Source organism: Microtus oregoni, unplaced genomic scaffold, assembly GCF_018167655.1.
Source record: "Microtus oregoni isolate MIOR12 unplaced genomic scaffold, Mior012 000014F_ref0000157, whole genome shotgun sequence".
In the NCBI taxonomy this organism is placed as follows: Eukaryota; Metazoa; Chordata; class Mammalia; order Rodentia; family Cricetidae; genus Microtus; species Microtus oregoni.
This window is the reverse complement of record NW_024543073.1, coordinates 30055294-30076115: the sequence shown is the minus strand read 5'-3', so window position 1 is coordinate 30076115 and position 20822 is coordinate 30055294. Positions and strand designations below refer to the sequence as shown.

Genomic DNA, 20822 nt, shown 5'->3' with positions numbered 1-20822 from the left:
GCCTTTTCTGCATCTAATGAGATGATCATGTGGTTTTTGTACTTAAAAATGCATATTACATTTATGCAGTTACATATGTTGAACCATTCCTGTGTTTCTGGGATGAAGTCTACTTTACTTGATCATAGGGACTGATCTTTTTGCTGTGTTCTTAGATTCAGTTTGCAGATATTTTATTGAGTATTTTTGCATCTATGTTCATTTCTTCAGTTTCTGTTTTAGGGAATAATTTGAGGAGCATTGGTGTTAATTCTTTGTTAGTATTCTGTGCTAAGTTTGGTTTTCCTGTTGATAAAGTACAGATTTTTAAAGTCTCTCCTTACGATTCACTGGATTTCCTAATTGTCTGTTGTGATGTCTCCCTTTTTATCTCTCATTTTAATAATTTGGATATTCTCTCCCTTTTAGTTAATTTGATTAAGGGCTTAAACAGTCTTACTGATTTTCTCAAACAATCACCTCTTCATTTCATTGATTTATTTTATTGATTTCAGTCCTTTGTTTGGTTATTTCTTTCTGTACCCTTTTGGGGTGTTATTCCTTCTTATTTTAGAACTCTTGGTGTTAAGTTGCTCATGTGATCTCCAGTTTTTTATGTAGACATTTGTGTTGTATGAATTTGCCTCTTAGAACTGCCCTGATGGTGTCTTATCATAGATTTGGGTGTATTGAGTTTTTATTTACATTCAGTTCTAAATGTTTTTAATTTCTTTCTGAATTTCTGTCTTGTAACACATTTTTTCATTCCCTACTGTATTGGTCATTTTCTATGAATTTGTAAGCTTTTTGATAATCCTGCCCTTGTTATCCATCTTTAATTCATGATGATCAGATAGAACGTGGGCTGTTATTTCAGTTTTCTTATACCTGTTGAAACTTGTTTTCTAACCAGTATGTGTTCAGTTTTTGAGAAAGTTCCATGAGGTGCTGAGGAGGTATTTTTTTGTGTGTTTGGGTGAAATGTTTTGAAAATATCTGTTAGGTCCATTTGGTTTATAATGTCAGTTAGCTTCAGCATTTCTCTGGTTTTTGTCTGGATGACCAGTCTATTGACCAGAATAGGTATTGAAGTCGTCCACTATCATAGTTTGGGGTCAGAATGTGATTTTAGTTGCAGGAGTATTTCTTTCATGAACTTGGATTTGGTGCATAGATGTCAAGGATTTCAATGTCCTCTGGGTGGATTTTGATGAGTTTGTAGTGTCATTCCTTATTCCATCTTTTGGGTTGAGATATATTATGCAACATATTTAAATGGCTACATTAGCTTAAACAATACTTCAGATAATACATAAAATATTATTTTGTAATTTAGTTTTTCCTAGGACTGAGTCATGTCAACTTTAACAAAAATGATAGCAGATTTATCTAGCATCTTATATAAAATTATTTTATGATATAAAGTAACGTCAGAATCTTTACTAGTTGAGGACTGAGTATTAATCATATAAAACTTGGAAGTATCTGTAGGGGAAACCTATAACCCTCAAATGATAGTGAAGAACTTTGTAAATCAATTTCATGAGTTCATTTAAATATTGATTGCCATCCTTTTTCTTTTTACTTTCTCAATGTAATTTTCAAAACACCTTGTTATTTTGATCAGCCATGTTACGTTTCAATGAGTTCTGTATGTGTGTGTACTTGTACAAAAGTGTTCACTGAGTTCTGTATATTGTTGCTGTTTTTATTATCAGCTAAAATTTACTGAAAATTTACAAGCTACTTAGCCAAACATTGTGTCAGTGTTGTTATATTCAGATGTCTTGGGTAGATATCAGTACCAAGCCTCCTTTTTTTTTCTAAACTCATTTATATAAAATTTAATAACTTGGCAGTTATATTCTTTATGTTACATAACAAATCAATGAGCCCGTGACTACTAACTTAAACAATGCACTTAGGTGATATAGCTTTCACATGAAGCTTCTTAACATATGCTATCACAGACAGTTTTTAGAAGTACTTACAAATGGTACTAGTTTAGCAACTGGCTATTTAACATCAAGCACATTCTTGTTAACTAGAGAAGCAGTGGCATGTTGCTTGGTGATTGTGTGTTTTTGTCAATGTACATGCATGTGTATGATTGTGCAGATAGGTTTTGTCTGAGCCTCTTTTCTTTTTTGTGGTACTCTTTTTGAACCAAGTGCCTCATACAAGTAACCACTTTACAACTGAGCTCTCTGCCCTCTGATATTATTTTGACTCCCAGTTTTCTAATGAAGGGACAGATATGCTTATATTATTAAATAGAGATAAAAGAATTTGATCAGATGGGTTAATATATGGCTAAAAATATCAATTTTACTTTAGTTGCCTGTATACATACTTGATAACTATCACACTCTGGAGTATATAGAACACACTATATTTTGTAAAAAGTTCAAATCAAATGAAATACACAGAGCAATAGAATTGCATGTATTGTCAGAATTTTTTTAAATTCTTCATTTTTTTCTTTTTTTAAATTGTTTTATTGAGCTAAATGTTTTTCTCCCCTCCCTTACTTCCTTCTCTCCTTTTACCCTCTCCTATAACCCCCCACGCTTCCAATTTACTCAAGAGATCTTGTCTATTTTACCTTCTATGTAGCTTCTTATATGCCTCTCTTAGGGTCCTCTTTGTTGTTTAGTTTCTCTGGCATTGTGGCTTGTAGACTGGTTTTTTTTGTTGTTTTTTTTTGTTTTTTTGTTTTTTTTGTTTTGCTTTATGTCTAAAAACCACTTATGAGTGAGTACATATTATTTTTGTCTTTCTGGGTCTGGATTACCTCAATGTGGTTTTTTTCTAGATCCAGGTTACCTCAGTGTGTTTTTTTCTAGATCCATCCATTTGCCTGCAAATTTCAAGATGCAATTATTTGTTACTGGTGTGTAGTACTCTATTGTGTAAAAGTACCACATTTTCTTTATCCATTCTTCGAATACGAGGCATCTGGGTTGTTTCCAGGTTCTGGCTAGTAATGTGTGAGTTACTACACATAAACAGTAAATAAACAAACACACTTCTTATCCTGGTATTATGTTGATTTTACATAAAACAACAACCCTTCAACAAATGATTCCATCATTCAAAATGATGCAAAAATACTGAATAAAATACTGGCAAACCGAAACAAAAAAGACATCACAAGCAGGCTTCATCCCAGAGATGCTGGGATAGTTCAACATACAAAAACTTACCTGCCAATGTATACCACCATATAAACCAACTGAAAGAAAAGAAAACACATGAGCATCTCATTAGATGCTGAAAAAATTTTGACAAAATTCAACACTGTTTCACGATAAAAGTCTTGGAGAGAGGAGGGATACAAGGAAAACACTAGTCCTTCATCAGTGGTTTAAATCTGAAATGAATGTAAACCTTTTGTATTTTAAACCAAATTGAATTTATTGAAGTTAACATAGACCAAAGAAAAATTATTTACTTATTTTTATATAAATAAGCTGATTGGTTAGGAAAGCACCAGTATATTTGTATTCATTTTTAATAACAATTTAAATAATTTATAGTAATCAGTTCAACTTTGCTTTTATTACTTAATTTATGAACTATCAAAATTAATGTTAAGTGCTGAAATTTTCGGTCTCCTGCAAGCATACTTAAGGTTATATGGATTGATCCTCATAAGCTTTAAATTTAACTGAAACTTTTCTTGTTCTTTTATTTTTCAGCATTGCATTACTTTCCAGAATATCAATGGCTGGTTGACTTCACAGTGGCTGCTACCATTGTGTATTTGGTAACTGAAGTCTACTACAGTTTCATGAAGCCGACACAGGAAATGAATATCAGCTTAGTCTGGTGCCTCCTGGTCTTGTCTTTTGCAATGTATCCTTCAAACCATCATTATAGTGTTATGAACTTACTGTTTTTTGAACTTGGACCATTCATTGTAACATGAGGGCCTGATTCTCTTCTTTTCTGTCTAGAATTACTTCCCAAGCTCTCTCAGGTTTTATGTGGATGCAGTTGTCCACATGGGCGCCATTCTGTAACATGAGGGCCTGCTTGTTGGGGTTTCTGTCTGCCCAGTTCCCCAGCCATTTAGTCCCAGAGAAAATCACACAGAGGATCTACATTAGATATAAACTGATTGGCTCATTAGCTCAGGCTTTGTATTAGCTCTTATAACGTATATTATTCTAGTATATGTTAGCAACATGGCTCAGTACCTTTTTTAGCGAGGCAGGCCACATCTTGCTTCTTCTGTGGTCTGGGCAGGACTCTGGAAGAGCGTCCTTCTTCCCAGAATACTCCTGTTCTCCACCTCTACTTCCTGTCTGATTTTCCACCTATACTTCCTGCCTGGCTATCGGCCAATCAGCGTTTATTTAAAATATAATTTACAGAATAGAGAATTGCCCCTCACCAATTCGACCTTGTGTTTAATTTAAAACAATTTTGTCAGTTGTTAGAGAATTTCCTTTGTTGAATACAGAATTTTTAGGATACACTAAATTTATTCTTCAACAGTTTCTTCCATATATAGTATAATTTGATCATATTCTATGGAAATTCTTTATGTAACTTCTTAAAATTTCAAAGTAGTGCGTAGTTTAAAAATTTAAATATAGAGATAGATGTCACATCTTTCCATTCCTTTTTCATCCAAATAGAATGCCAGAAAGGCCAGCAGACATTTTAACCTTTTAGAGGGGTTTTTTGTGCTGGCCGGTAGGAGGCTTTCCTTCTGAGTGCTTAATTACTCTTTGAAACTGGGACATTTGATATTACCCTTCTTCCTTTGCTCTTACATTCACCCACTAGAGATAGCATTTTAATAAGTTTCAGTCAGTTTTACAGTGCTACTTATAAAAATATTGTTGTAGCAAAACATATTTTATTTACCATCCTTGAATGGTTTATTTTACTCTATGGAGACTAAGCTTTGCTAGAGCAGTGGTCCATCAGCAGATCAGCACATCATTTCCATTTTGTTTCCTATAGAAGTATCCTTCTGCAGCTTTCTTTTTTTATTTAAACTGTATAGTTGTGTTAGTGCATTACTTTCTGTGTGTGCACATGTGGAGAGCAGAGGACAGCTGCAGGAGCCACTTTTCTCCACCGAATTGCTCTCAGACTGAACTAGGGTCCTCGGTCTCAGTGTCTAGCACGTGCTTGGCCACCCCCAGTTCTGTCTTCATAAACTTTTACATAGCTCATGTCCTAGAACATTGTTCACTGCTGTGTTCCTGAAAAATTCCCTGATTCCTTTTTTAGCTGCCTTGGTCTCTTCTTCCTTGGCTCACTTTCTTTTTCAAGCTTTTCAAGTCTTCTGCAATATCTTTAGAAAAGGTTTTTGAAGTTTTGTGTGCCTTAAGATGTCTTTATTGATTGATAATTTGACTAGTTGCAAAATTCTAAGATAGTTTTTCTGCAGAATTCTGAAGTGTTGGAGAACTGGATGCACTTTGACCTTCATGTTGTACATCCTCCTCCCAATTCAGCTTCATGGAACTTGTTATCTTTGTTACTCCAGATTAAGCAGACAAAAAGTAGATTCTGTGCTTGAGGAAAGAGCTGATCTTATTCTTGTAGAACTTCCAGTTTTGGAAATACATGTTCATGAGATCAGACAAGCTGTTTTGTAGTTATTTGATGAGTTTCTTTTTATTTTGAACATTTTGGGGATGTTTGCTCCTGGGGAAGTAGAATCTCCTACATTAGCATCTAGAATTGTCATCTGTATTTCATACATATAGTCATTATTATTTTAGGTTTCCTAGGAGATATTCTTAACTTTCCCAACTATTTTGTTATGTTTCTTGTTTACACTTTCTACTACAGTTTAAAATGCTCATGAGCTCTTCATTTTTTTACCCCTTCTATGAAACTCTGCTTGTTTTATGACTACATTATTTTGTGTCTAAATGTATTAATGATAGATATTTTTGCTTCTTTCTCTGTTGCAGTTTATGCATGTATGGGAATGTATATGATTCTTATGCATATTATTTTAAGTGGTGTAGCCATTAGTATATTACTACCTGAAGCAAACACACACTTGTAATTAGCTACTCACATATATTCTATCACTTTTCATTTTATTTCATATTGCTTAGTGTGATAGTGGCAATCATACAGTCTTTAGCAATGAACTACCTCTACGCCATTCAAGTAGTGTTCTTATGAAAGGTACCAAACAACTCCATCTTCCCTCAGGAATGTTAGGGTTTTCGGTGTGCTCATAGTAGAGTGTAGAGAAAGTGGTAGAGTTTATAATCCAGGTCATTTATTTTTCTTTGACTCTCTATGAAAAGGTTAGGGAAGAAGAAGGAAGTAGAATTGTATGACTGAGTATGTGAGTTTTATTTATTATTGCTGTGAGATAATAACCTACTGTAGTTATGTGCATTCAAGAGACCAGAATTAAATGCCAAATATCTAGATTTGCAACAAAGAAGAGTCCTGACAGCCTGTGCTTGTTCTAGCTGTACCTGCTGTTTTCAGCTTTATCTCTGTAAACTGAGTCTACTAGAGTGACTTCTGTCTGGGGTTTCTTTATTTCATTATTGTATGCCCCTATTTATGAATCAAACTAGGTCTCCATTGACTTCATGGGACAAGAGTTCTGTTGAATTCCAAGCACATGTGCAATAATTGATTCAGAAAATCTCTTTAGTTGTTACTAATGAAATAGTCTTGGTTAAAGTAGTTCTCAAATTAGATACATGTAACTTAATCAACTCTGTGGATAGTCATGAACCAATTGCGTTATTTCCATAATCATTTTGTTTTCTTTTTTCACTGTATTGACATACTTACATAGGACAGCAGAAATGATTTCTGGAGTATCTTGGCAGTTCTAAAAGGATGAGAATGACATTTTGAATGCATGATGCTAAAGCTTGAGTGTTGGAAGCTGGAAGTGTGCCACCTCTTGTTCTCTCTCTTGCCCCCTCCCTGTCTCTCCTTTTTTTGTTTTGTTTTGTTTTGCATGTGTGTGCTTTCTTTCTTTCTCTCTCTTTCTTTCTTTCTTTTTTTTTTTTTTTTTTTTTTTTTTTTGAGACAGGGTTTCTCTCTGCAATAGCCCTGGCTGTCTTAGAACTCACTCGATAGACTAAGCTGGCCTCAAACTCAGAAATCCACCTGCCTCTGCCTCCTGAGTGCTGGGATTAGAGGGGACGCCACCACCTATCAGTACACTCTTACATTCATACTAATTCTTCACTCCTCCCTCTTTGATTTGTAGCTCTGAGCACTATCGGTGACCCAGTCCTTTATGTTCAGTCCTGTTTTTGCCACCTGTTCCAGTGTAAGGGGACAGCCATAAAGACAGGGAAGCAGCTGTAGTAACTGTCTTCACTTTGTATTGACATCTCAGAATTATGAGGAAATGTCTGTTGGTCTTATGATTATAAAGCATATTATTCTCATTTATGAATAATTGAAAAGTAAAAGGGTAAAATTGTCATAGAGAAAAGCCACTGATCCTATGATACAAATAAACGTTAAATGTTAAAGTAGTTTACGCCATACAGGTAGGATTTTAAGAAACTTTCTTGAGAATAATTTGTAGCACTGTACAATATTGAGTGAATTACATGAATTTCAAGAAGAAAACTATGTTGCAAAGAATTTGAGGCTTCTCAGTTAGACCTATTTTGCTTGGCTAAAGAACTAAATCAGTAGTTACATTTCCACAATGTTTGTATTATACAGTGTCAAAGGTGTAAGCTACAAAAGGCTAAGTTACGCATATTTTTACACTTCATTTTTAATTTGCCATAATTGTGGACATGCAAATTTTTATAAAACCAAAAGTTGTAAATAGTTTAAGTGAAAATAAGTTCTAAGGTTCTCCAGTTGAGTCAGTTTTATTTATAGACGTGCAAATGTATATAAATTAAATGCTACCTTTTTTGCTTGGGAAATATATAGCTTTAGCAAAGTAGTACAACTCAGTTGCCGTTTCTAAATCTCTTCTTTTTTTTTTTTTTTAATCTTTTAAGAAGGTTTAATGTGCTAGCGATAGCTCAAAAAGCAGGGGATAAAACTGGACTCTCTGAATATGGCGGACAATGAGGGCTGCTGAGAAGCCAAGGACAATGGCACTGGGTTTTGATCCTACTACATGTGCTGGCTTTGTGGGAGCCTAGCCAGTTTGGATGTTCACCTTCCTAGACCAGGACGGAGGGGGGAGGACTTTGTACTTTCCACAGGGCAGGGAACCCTGACTGCTCTAAATCTCTTAAAAGGTTGCAAATTACTATATTCTTCCTCTGTACAAATGTTTCTTCTTGAAATTAATATGGAAATTGGAACTCTGAATTAGATTGCTTTATATGTCAAATCTAGTGAGAAAAGAGAATAACTGAATCTTAGTCAAGGTACTTACTTGAACGTAAGGACCCCATATGACAGACATGTTTAAGCTTGTTTTGTTTGTATGTGCACATGTGAAGGTCAGGGGACATCACGAGGGAGTCATTTCTCCACCCCCCACATTGCCTCTTGGGGATCAAATTCAAGGTTGTCAGGCTTGGCAACAAATGCCCTTTAGACTGAGCTAGCTTGCTTGCTCCAGGCTTGTTTCTTAAACATTTACAGGCCTTTTGTGACATTATTCCTTTCAGGGTACTATGATTTCTGGCCAGAACCCCAGAATGAAATAGGGGAGCTTAATCTGAATAATAGTACCTTCCTTCTGTCTGTTGACTTATAATTAATATGACTTTCTCCTTTTACCTGGGAAATGATAATTTTCTTTCTGAAACTAAAATTTCAAGGGTGGCCTTCTATGTTTTATTTTAATCTAGATCCCTGGTCACTTTTGTTTTTAAAATAAAGCTCCTATTTATTTATTTCTTTTAGATATATTTGGTTAGTATTTTCCTCTATAATCTGGTTAGATTGAGCCTGGCTAACTATAAGCTTATCTTGTGACATTGTTTAAAACATGCATGAAAATTTTACTAACATCTGGAAGAATTTTGTTTCTTTTTCTCTAAGTAATAATTAAATGTGCATATTAAAAATTAAGAATAAATTTTAAGGTAATGTTACAAACTTTTTATACCACTGAATAGAAACAATTGTCTTTAAAATGATTTTATTAAATAAGTCATGAATGAGGGTGCTTATTGTTAGCTTTAAATAAAAATCTGTAATAGAGTTTTTGTATTGTTTCTCTAGCTTTGTTTGTCTATTTGTTTTGTGGCGTAGAATGAAAAGTGTAATGTGTTTCAAGTATTTTAGTTGCCTTTCTAAAAAGAAAAATAGATGTGGGAAAATTAATCATTTGAATGGGAGTGGGGAGGACTAGCTTTTTTTATAATAGTCACAAAAAAGTATATATAATCTTGCTTTCCATAATTGAAAAAATTTCAATTTATATGAAAATCACTTAAGTAGAACATATTTTTAAAAATAATTTCAAATTTGTGAAACATGGAGACTATTTTAGGCTTATTCATTAGAATATTAATAACATTTGCATATTGACTAATATTTCTTCTTAGAATATAGTTTCCTTTTTTGTTCTATTTGAATGATTTTAGTGGTCACTTTATATTAGGTATTGCTACACGTGCCAGGATTAAGTATTTGATAATGACAACCATTCTTCCATTCAAAAAAAAAACTGGTAAAATATATTTAAGTATAACAAAAGCCTTGTTTTCTTGATATGAGATTTGATCCCTTTTTTAACTGTATATTTGTCTCTCTGGATATATACTATGAAAGTGCGGGTTCAGAAGTAGGTAGCTGGTCCCTTGGAGCTGGAGATGTAAGTGGTTTTGACCTGCTTGGTGTGGGTGCTGGGAGCTGAACTCAGGTCCTCTACAAGAGCAGTGAGCACTCTTAACCACTGAGCCATCTCTTCAGCCTGGAGAACTGGATCTTTAAGACAGTGAATCATTTGAGCTGGCTCCTAGCAGTACCCCTGCGTGCTGAGACTAAAGATGACGTAGGATTTAACTTGAGCTGGCTCCACACAGTATCCCAGGGTGCCAAGACTAAAGATGACATAGGACGTCTATAACTTGCATCTATCTCCATGCGTACTTTAAATCCAGCTTCTTTTCTATTTTATCTCCCATTGTTGCTGTTTCCTCTCACTTTTAAAAAACAAGATATTTTAGAAGCCAGTGAGGTGACTTAGCAAGTTAAAATACTTGCTGTTCAAGTCTGATATCCTATGTTTAACCCTTAAAACCCATGTAAAGTGGATGGAGAGAACCAGCTCCACAAAGTTGCCCTCTGACCTTTACATATTCGTGGGTAGTGGCATGCATATTGCATATGCTTTCTCCCCGCCCTGTGCCATCTTCTCTCTGTCTCTCTCCCACACATATCATACATGTAATCATAAATCTTTGTATTTCTAAATAAAAGATTACAGTTCTAGAATTTATCTGTTACAGCATATAAAGATTTTCTTCCCCTGAACTGCGAGTTCAGTTTTGTGTTTTGGTTGTTGTTTTAAGGCAGGGTCTATTTGTTTGTCCCACGCTATCTTAGAACTGAAAATTCTGCTGCCCTGGCCAGAGAGGATTTCGTTTTCTTAGAGTATTCTATTCCCTCTACTTTTTTTTTTTTATGTTGCTTACTAGCACACTTTGTACACTTGGTGAAATCAGTAGTCATAGACATTTTTATACCCAAGCATTCAAGTGTGAGCATTTTAAGGCACTGTTTCATTTGTATGTTTTTCATAAATTGCTGTTCTCTGTAATATTTTACTATCCTTTGCATTTCATGTTCATTCCATCAGCTTTTCCGTAGTGGCCTACCCACTCACTTGTAACTGCGTTCTTTCTTACGATTTGGCTCTATTGGGGTTATTTGCCTCTCAGACCAGATGAGTAACTGTTATCTTGGAACTTAGTTTTATGGATTTTGTAAGAATTCCCTGTTCCCTTCTCCCGATCTTAACTTCTGATTTTTAGAAATCATTCCTTTTCTTGATTCGTTCGAATGGTTTGATGAAACTTTCAGTCATAGTGCAGACAGTAGCCAGGTTTTGGACTTTGGGAATTTTGAAGGTGCCTTACTTCTGTGCTGTCATCCAATTGGGTATAGAGTTCTAGATTCTCAGTATTCCTCCAATGCCGGAATTTATTCCACCATCCATAGCTTTCAGATTAAGAATAGCATTCTTGCTGTGATATACATATGGTTTATCCCCCCAACCCAGGAAACAGTGATTATCTGGTTTGTCCCACTTCTATAAGCTAGTTGCCACGTACCTTGAGATTGAGATCTTACATCCTTGGACTAGGCTTCTTGAAGACTCCTGGACTTGTAAACTTCAGGTTTGGAAACTTGGTTTTATTGTCTTTGAGGTCTTCAGGACTGCACCCTGGCCCCACCCCCTACCCTCAAGTACACTTAATTCCTTTTGTCTTTTGTTAGACAGTGTACCTCCTGCACTGATACTCTTTTTGTTTTAAGCTTGATGAAACTTTCTTTAGTCTAATTTTTTTCTTTTGTTTATCATATCTTTTATTAGCTAACCAATTTTATTGCATTTTGTTCTTTGAAAGATGAATTTACCTTTATGTAGCTAATATGAAATATATATGTGTGTGTATACAAAACCATACATAAACTTACATATTTGAAATGTTTCATGTTGCTGCTTGCATCTTTTCACCAAGTTAATTTTTCCTCAGTGATAATTTTATCTTTGATTAAATATGATACAGTACTGTAGAAATAAACAGGGCCTATATTCACAGCTTGTTTTGTTTTTTGTTTGTTTGTTTGTTTGTTTTTGTTTTGTTTTGTTTTTTTTCTTTTTCGAGACAGGGTTTCTCTGTGGTTTTAGAGCCTGTCCTGGAACTAGCTCTTGTAGACCAGGCTGGTCTCGAACTCACCGAGATCCGCCTGCCTCTGCCTTCCAAGTGCTGGGATTAAAGGCGTGCACCACCACCCAGCGACTTCACAGCTTGTTTTGTATAGCTCTGAGGCTAAGAATAGTTTTTTAACAATTTTTTAAATATTCAGGGTAAGGAAAAGCATACAAAATTTATATACAGAAATAGACTGCATATGTTTCTCACAAAGCCCCAAACATTTACTATTTGAAAATTATTGATCCCTACCTTAGTAGATAAGGATTCCTTTTATATTTAGAACTGAGAGTCTAAACTTAAAGAGGAAAAAATGGAAGTTCTGTATATAAGAAGGGTTTGATAGTTTCACTGCAGAATAATTTGGTAATATTGAAGTTCATTTTGTAAAAAGGCCATAATCTTTTGGAGTGATTTGGTTTATGTAGTTCTCAGTCTCCTACCTGCTGTGTGCCAACTCTTCCACTGGTGATTCAGTGAATCCCTCAAGTCTTCTTTCCTTTCCGTTCCTTTCCTTTGAGGTGTGTGAACATACTGCATTCTGGGTAAACCACATTTGAACATTTGGTCTTTACTGGGGTTAGTAATATATGCTGCCTTATTCCCAGGGAGTCAGCCAGTTAGGCTACTAGTCATTGTGTGTTCACAATGACAAATAACCAGTCGTCCACAGTGCAGTGTTTCTTAGCTGCAGTGGTCAGTAGATTAGGGGTAATTTGTGCATTTTTGAGTTTGAATATTTTCAGCTTATTTGTGGGCTTATCAGTATGCACCTTTCACTGAAGTTGAATCGAATATCTCTGGTGTCTTTGCATATATCATTTAACCATTCTGCTTTTAGTATCGTGACCTAATCTAAATTCCGTTTGCCTCAAATTCATTTTTTCTGCAGAGGCAGTTTTTAGTTTTAGAGTCACAGTGGGGTTAGTTCCCCACGTTCACAGGAAGAGTTTTAACTGCTCTCTATCATGGAGGTCAGTTCACCTTTATTTTTAGCTCACAACGTGGCTATTTTACTTTGTGGAATCTTTTACCTCTTGAAATTTCATGGAAAAGCTTAAAAAGTTGAAGCATTATGTGGTCTGTCAGTTCATGTATACATTATCCTTTCCTTCCTCTTATCAGAGTTCAGTTGCCAGTTTAGTTACCTAGAAAACATTGATGTATTGCTGAGCTGAGGAAAAAAAATCTGGTTTTCAAACTAGACTTCTGAGGTCTTGACTAGTGGCTGCACTTGACAGGGAGGAAATAGGAACTCGGAGGGGTTAATGGAGACGGTCCCATGTAATGTTGGAGGTGGTGAGAGTAGAGTAGAAGCACGATCCATCCGGGCCCTGTGGAGCAGTAGAGTGCTCTTTACAGCTTTGTTACAAAGCAGTCCTCATCGCGCTGGCCGCCTAGTGTGTGCATTGTAGACGGCAGCGCTGTCGTGACTGTGGAAGAGAGTGGTGGGGTGAGTCTTCACTTCAGAGGTAGGTGGGAGGGAAGAGGACAGTCCAGATTGTAGATTATGGCCGAAGACAGTGTGTGGGCTACTTCCAGAAGATGGTGGATTTTAATTCAACAGGAAGTTTGGGGATTGTTGAAGAAATCTTGAAGATATGAATTCACCCAGATTGTAGCATTGCATTGCAGAATATTTTTTGTGTATTTTGTAGTGAGTTATGAGGAAGGTTTATTTTAATCTGGTATAAATGAATACTTGGTTTTATAATTTATCTAGTATGCAGTGTGAATTGATTCAGGGATTATTATGTTTTAAGCATCTGTGGTATGGATTATATTTATTAATAGATAACTTGTAAAGGGAAGGCCATGTTTAATGCCTGGGTCATGTTTTGTCTAGTATTGTTTGCTTTCAGTGTGGATGTGTTTTGTAATTTATTCGGATCTATAGTTTGGCATTAGGTGTAGTCTTTGGAAATGTCATTTTGGTCATTTGACATCACTTTGGCCAAAGACTTTTTTTCCTCTCATGTCAATAGAGGAGTTGGAAATTGTCTCATTGGAAATTCTAGTTTCTGTTTTCAATGAAATGAAACAGGTTTGTTTTTTTTTTTTTTTTCAGATCAGGGATTAGGCCCCTGAGTTATTGAATGATGGTAAAACTGTATCTTGGAAGTAGTTTGGGTATGGGTTTGGAGATTTTATATTCTCTGCTTTTTACCTTTATTCTCTTTTCTTGTGCATTTCAATATAATGTCAAAGAGAAGGAATTGTAGTATTTACTTCTATTAAAAGAAACCAATAAAATAAAATTTGCTTCTTTAATTTTGTTTTAGAAAAGATAAATAAAGGAAATGTAGTTTAGACTCATGTGGAAAGAATAGGGAGTAGTTTGAGCATCTGTGTTCCAAAACCCACTGTTGCTCTCAAACAGAGCCTTAGCTGGGTGGATTCTAGCTAGTATGTTAATTAGGTGAAGAGTGTTTAATGTGTTAATTAAATAAAATTTCTTTTAAGACTTAAAATGTTTCCTAATTTGTTATTGTGGCTTTCTCTTTAATTCAGTACTCAAATTTTTAACTTTTTTTTCCCCAGACAGGGTTTTGTTGTGGGACAATGGTCTTGTACCCTGTAAAGATTTGTTACTTGTATTTTAATAAAATGTTGATTGGCCAGTAGCCAGGCAGGAAGTATAGGTTGGGCAACCAGGCAGGAAGTAGAGGGAGGTTGGGTGACCAGAACAGGAGAATTCTGGGAAGAGGAAAGAGTCAATCTGCAGTCGTCACCCAGATGCAGAAAAAGCAAGATGTGAACACCTCACTGATAAAGGTACCAAGCCACATGCCTAACACAGGCAAAATAATGGGCCAATTTAAGATGTAAGAAAGAGTTAATAAGAAGCCTGAGCTAATAGGCCAACCAGTTTATGATTAATGTAGTAGACCTCTGTATTTTTTCTCTGGGACTGAAAAGCTGCATGACTGGACAAGACAAAAACCTCGGTCAATAGGGTTTTTCTGTATAACAGTCCTGGCTGTCCTGAACCTCGTTTCATAGACCAGGCTGGCCTCAAACTCAAAGAGATCCACCTGCCTCTGCCTCCCAAAGGCTGGGCTTGCACCACCACCACCCAGCCAAATTCTTAATGTTTAAATGGCAAATTATGATTCGTATGCATAAAAATTTCAGTACTTTTCTGAAGTACTGAAAATGTTTTTGTTTCTGTCTGTTTGCTTCCACATTTACCCATCATAGGTTGGCTTTCAGTTCTATTACTAAGTATTTAATAATAATGTCCTGAAATGCATAGTTTAAAGACTAGTTGTGTATGAGACTTTCATATATATGTTACACTTTGCTTTCTTTAGTGACAAGCTAGAAAGTCCAAACAGAAAAAAGCTTACTTCGCAGTTTTCTTCAATTAGCCTACTAAAATAAATGTAAGTTACAGTATGTTTATGATTTGTTAACTATTAAGTGGCTCCAAGACCTTAGACCATGCAAGATGCTTTAAAATTTAGATGAAAACATTTAACTTTTCTTTTCTTCTGACACACAGCCAGTTGTTTCCAGTCCATATCATATTTTACTTCAAACTATGTATTCTTTAGATTTGTGTTTAGATTTTACAGTGTGAGGAACTGAGCCCAGAGTCCCTTATATGCTTCCCAAACTCTACCACTGAGCTGGAAAGTGTGACTTTACAGTAATGTTAGAATAGGCACTGCCTGTAGCGTCACTGACTGGCCATTCTCTGCTTCCTCCCTTCCTTCTAGAAGTTCATACATGTATACAATGGATTATGATCATATCCTTCCCCATACAACTTCTGAACCATCTTCCAACATATTTCCCCCCAAACTTCATGTTCTCTCTCTCTTTTTAAACAACTTATAAGACCATTTAATGCTGCCCATGTGTGTATAGGCATGGGGCCATTCATTAGAACATGGTACCAGAGGCTACTTCCTTGAGGTAGAATGATTCTTCCTTCTCCAGTAGTTGTAATTGCCAATAGCCTTTCACTAAGGGATGGAGCTTTAAAAGACCTTCCCTTGGGTGTGCTAGAATTTTGACTGGCTTGTTCTGGTGCACTTTGTACAGATCTGGAAGTGTGTGATCGTGATAGCCATGCCAAATCTAGAAGATAGCAATTCCCAGCACTCCTCCCCATCCTCCAGATCTTCTATTCACTGGACTCTGGAGGTGTGGGGAGGGCAGTCTATTGATGTCCCATTTGGCCCGATCAGTGAGTCAGTTATTAGCTGTTTGACTAGTTATGAGTTTCTCCTTCCTGCTCTAAAAAGAAGCTTCTCTCACCAAGGTTGAACGTAACATGAGTCTATAGGTATAAACATGCTTAGAAGGCCATTTGACAATATGACAGTTTTGTAAAATAATATCAGGGTCCACCTTAGGATCTGTTACCTCTGCAGCCATGAGATTACAATACCATGAAGTTTTACTATAGAGCAAGCCTCAACTCCAATTAAAAGGCAGGTAGTTACGTATAATAGCCTTGCTACTATTGCACCAGTGGGCACATGTAAATAACCTGCCAGGTTGGTGCAGCATGCAGGGTCCAACTCTGAAAAGAGCATTGCTGTCTTTTCTCCTGTAGTAGTCCATGTAGCACTGTGACTAGCTAGTTTTCAGGGAGGAAATTTCCTGTTTGGTCTGAGATTGATTTCTTTATGGCCTGTAGCCCAAGTGTGTGGTGTCTTCCACAACAGGATTTTACCATCTGTCTATGAAAGGTAACAAGTGCAGTGGCCTCTTGGCTTCCCTAACTAATAACTCATAGGGAAGCATCCTGTGCCTTGCACTATGATTTTCATTTAATAGCCGGTGTCTCCTGGGAGTGGCATTGTCCATCTATGCAGGGTTCTTCTGCTCAAACTACTGTTTGTAAATTAGCTTGCTAAACTAGTAGGTTTTTGTAATGCTATTTTATACGTTATTAGTTTTGGTTAACCCACCTATTTTCTTTCCTCTTGCCCATTTCCCCACTCACACCCCCCCCCCATTTAACAATCCAAACTTCTTTCTTTCATTTCACATGTATTTTAATAAACTTAGATTTGTTTTTTCATGCACACTTTCCGTACATGCTCCTACCTGCTTAAACCTCCTTACCCACAGTCGTTCAGCTCTCTGCTCTTCTTACCTGTGATCTACTTTTCTCTCACCTTTAAATTTTCCTGGCTTCAACTTGTGTTCCACGTTTAATACACAAAACGAAAGTTTGCACCTAGGATAAAACTATGAGGGAATTTGGGGTTGAGATACCAGTTTTCCAGTTCTATTCTTCTACCTGCAGATCTATTTTATAGTTCTTTGTACCTGAACAACATTCCACTGTGTGTATATACCACATTTTCCCTATCTCTTTACCTGTTGATGTATTCTGATAGTCTATAATTTTCTTGCTATTATGAATAGAGGAGCAAAGTGTAGCCAGCTTTCTTTTGGGCCACCAACCAGCTCCCAAGTCATGACACAGAGACTTAGTTATGAAAGCTCGTTTGTTTCGTACTGACTCTTATAATTTAGCCTGTTTTTCTTCATCTACATTTTGCCTTAGGACTTCTAACCTCTGTTTCATTCTCTAAGTCCTACTTTATGTCTGCTGGCTGGCTTCTGGCTGGCCATGGACATCTCTTCTTTTTTTCCCTCATTTTCTTCTCCTACTCAAGCCTAGATTCCTCCTTCTACTTAATCTCTTTGCCTGCCAGCCTCACCTTTCCTGCTACTGCCTAGCTACTGGAGATTGAGCTTTTTATTAGGCTAATCGGGTGCCATAGCAGGCAAAGCAACATTTCTTTACATTATTAAACAAATCGGCATAAACAAATGTCTTTACATATTTAAACAAATGTGGCATAAACAAATTTAACACATCTTTGCCTAGTTAAAGTAATTCCACAACAGCAGGTAACATGGTTGTGCAAGTGTTTCTCTAATTAGAGAGGAAGTGCTTCTAGTGTGTCCAGGAGTAGTATAGCTGGGGCATATGGCAGTTTTATATAGAACTTTCTGAGATGCCTTCAGGCTGATTTCCAGTAGTTTATGCTTCCACCAACAGTATGTAAAAATTCCCCTTGCCACATCCATGGCAGCATTTGTTGTCATTTGTATTACTGGCGATGACTGTTTAGATTGGGGTGAGATGAAATTTTTTTAAGTATGCATACTCTGAGTTCTTTTATTTAACATAAAACATTTGAAATCTGACCTTTTCATTGCATGATTGTAATTTTTATTTTTATTCTTTAGTAGTATTTAAGTATACTGTTACAACACTTTGAAATAGTATGTATATTTAATAATTTAAATATATGAATTGTGCCAGTTTGAAGCCATATAGTTACTATTAATACTTACAGATGGATACTTATGTGAGCATGAGTTTTGTAACTTTTTCTTAAATAATAAACTGAGATTTCCCTGCAGATTGAATGTCCAAACATATTTGAACCTGGAGAAGACTTCAAAGTGATTGTCCCCATTTTTGCACCTTAAAAGTACTGGGGAGGTCTTGTTTATAGATTTTCTTTTCTGTTTTTTTATTTTTATTCCTTTTAGATACCAGCCACAATTCTCCCTCCTCCCCTACTCCCATCCACTCCTCAGAGAGGGTAAGGCCGCCCATGGGACGTCAACAAAGCCTGGCATACCAGGTTGAGACAAGACCAAGCCTCTTCCCCTATATCAAGGCTGAGGATGGTATCCCACCCAAAAGATGCACATTCATACCACAATGACACTTGCTCAGCTATGTTCATAGCAGCATTATTCTTAATGGCCAGAAAATGTGGTACATTTACACAGAGTATTACTCAGCTGTAAAAAGCAGTGACATCATGAAATTTGCAGGCAGATGGATGGATGTAGAAAAAATCTGAGCTGAGTGAGGTAACCCAGACCCAGAAAGACAAATATGGTATGTACTCACTCATTCCAGCAAGGTCATACCTTCTAATAGTACCACTATGGGCTGTTCTTTTATTTCCTTGCCTTGTTTATTCTTAAGCATTTTGAGTTTATTTTATTATGGCTATTGTAAAGGGAATTTTCTTTTTTCGGGGTGTTTGTCATTGGTATATAGGAGGGCTACTGTTTTTTCTGTTTTGTATTCTCCCATTTTGCTGATCATGAGTTTATTTTTGGCTAAGTTTTAGGGTTTCTTATATAATGTCATCTGCAGAAAGGGATGCTTTGTCCTTTTTTCCTATTTGTATCCCTTCTATTTCCTTTTTTTTTGTTTGTTTGTTTGTCTAGCTAAGACTTCAAACTGTATTGTATAAAAGTAGAAGGGCTGTTATTATTATTATTATTTTAGTGTGAATGAGTTTGAGTTTTTCTGCATATGATGTTAGTTATAGGTTTGTTGTATATAGCTTTTATTATTTTGATGTATGTTCCCTCCATCACTAGCTGTTTCATGACTTTTATCACGAAAGGATGCTGAATTTCATCAAAGATTTTCTATTGAGGTGATTATGTTATCTTCGTGCTTTGAAACTACATGATGAATTACATTTATCTATGTATGTTGACCTATTCCTGCATTGCTAAAATTATTGGAGACTCTTTATTCTTGTCAGGGTCATAGTCTCTCAGTATATGTAGTATTTTTTAAATATATTTTCAATTAACATAATTACATTGCTTCCCCCTTTTTCTTCCTTCACCCCTTTCCATATCCTATCCTACTTCCTCTCAAATTTATCGCCTTTTCCTCTTTGTGTGTGTGTGTGTGTGTGTGTAGAGATGCAGAAATGCATAAATATAACCTTCTGAGTGTTTTTGGTTTTTTGTATGAATATAATTTCAGGGCTGACAACTTTGTAGTAGATGTTAGAAGGCTCATCCTTTGGAGAAGCTAAGTCTCCCTTCCTCAGCTGTCATTAATTGGCTGTAGTTCTTTGCCTAGGATTTAGACCCATGAGGTTTTTCCCTCTTCCACATTAACATGACTACTGACTGATACTGTCATTGTTCAGGTGTTACATAGGCAGTCATTTCTAGGGATTCAATAGACTTTGTGATCCTCTGGTTCTTACAGTCCTTCTACCCCATAGTCTACATTGTTCTCTGAGCCTTGGGTAACAGGAGTTGTATTGTAGGTGTATTAGGTGGGTCTGAGTTTCCCATAGTCTCTGCATTGTGTCCTCTTGTTGATTTCTGTGATGGTCTCTATTTTCTGTAAAGAGAAGCTTCTTTAATGAGGGATGAAAGTTGTATGTGCTGGTCTAGTAAAGTTTGTAGATCCTCTTCTAAGATCCATGACATCACCCCAGACAGTTGGCTGGATTTCTAGTACCAGGCATGATTTCCCTGCTGTTGGTTACTTCAAAAATATAAATGTCACTATTGTACTGTAGGGATAGCTTGTAGTGTTGATTGTTGTTGTGGTTCATAAGCATCACAGCTATGAATATTGATCATCCAAGTCCTGTGTCTTTATTTTTATTATTATTATTTTAAAAAGAAAACTATTTTTTTCATTTTACGTATTAATCCCAGACCCCACTCCCTCCCCTCCTCCCATCTCCTCCACCTTCCCCCCTCCCCATTGGCTCATCAGAGAGAGTAAGGCACATTGCTTTGGGGAAGGTTCGAGACCCTCCCTACTCTTATCTAGGCTGAGCAAAGTATCCCTCTGAAAAGAATGGGTTCCAAAAAACAGTACAGTCAGTAGAGATAAATCCTGGTCTCACTGCCAATGGCCCTGGAGTCTGCCCCAGCCATACAACTGTCACCCACATTTAGAGGGACTAGTTTGGTCCTATGCTGGTTCCTTCCCCTGTCTGGCTGGAGTTTTAGAGCTCCCATTAGCTCAGGTAAACTGTTTCAGTGGTGTACCCATCATGGTCTTGACCTCTTTGCTTATATTCTCACTCCCACTCTCCAGCTAGACTTTGGTAGTTCAGCCCAGTGCTCTGCTGTGGTTCTCTGCCTCTGTTTCCATCAGTTGCTAGATGAAGGTTCTATGGTGATATTTAAGATATTCATCAATCTGACTACAGGCAAGGCCAGTTCGGACACCCTCTCCTCTATTGCTTA

General features: G+C 36.4%; 1 protein-coding gene across 3 annotated transcripts in view; it reads left to right on the top strand.

The window, feature by feature from the left end:
* The window catches only part of Tmem161b (transmembrane protein 161B), a 76338-nt gene that overhangs the window by 40670 nt on the left and 14846 nt on the right, over positions 1–20822 (top strand). For all 3 annotated transcript variants that reach the window (XM_041663748.1, XM_041663749.1, XM_041663750.1), the window contains one exon: positions 3681–3837. In XM_041663748.1, coding sequence (XP_041519682.1) covers positions 3681–3837 — 157 coding nt within the window. The remainder of the gene's footprint in view (positions 1–3680; positions 3838–20822) is intronic.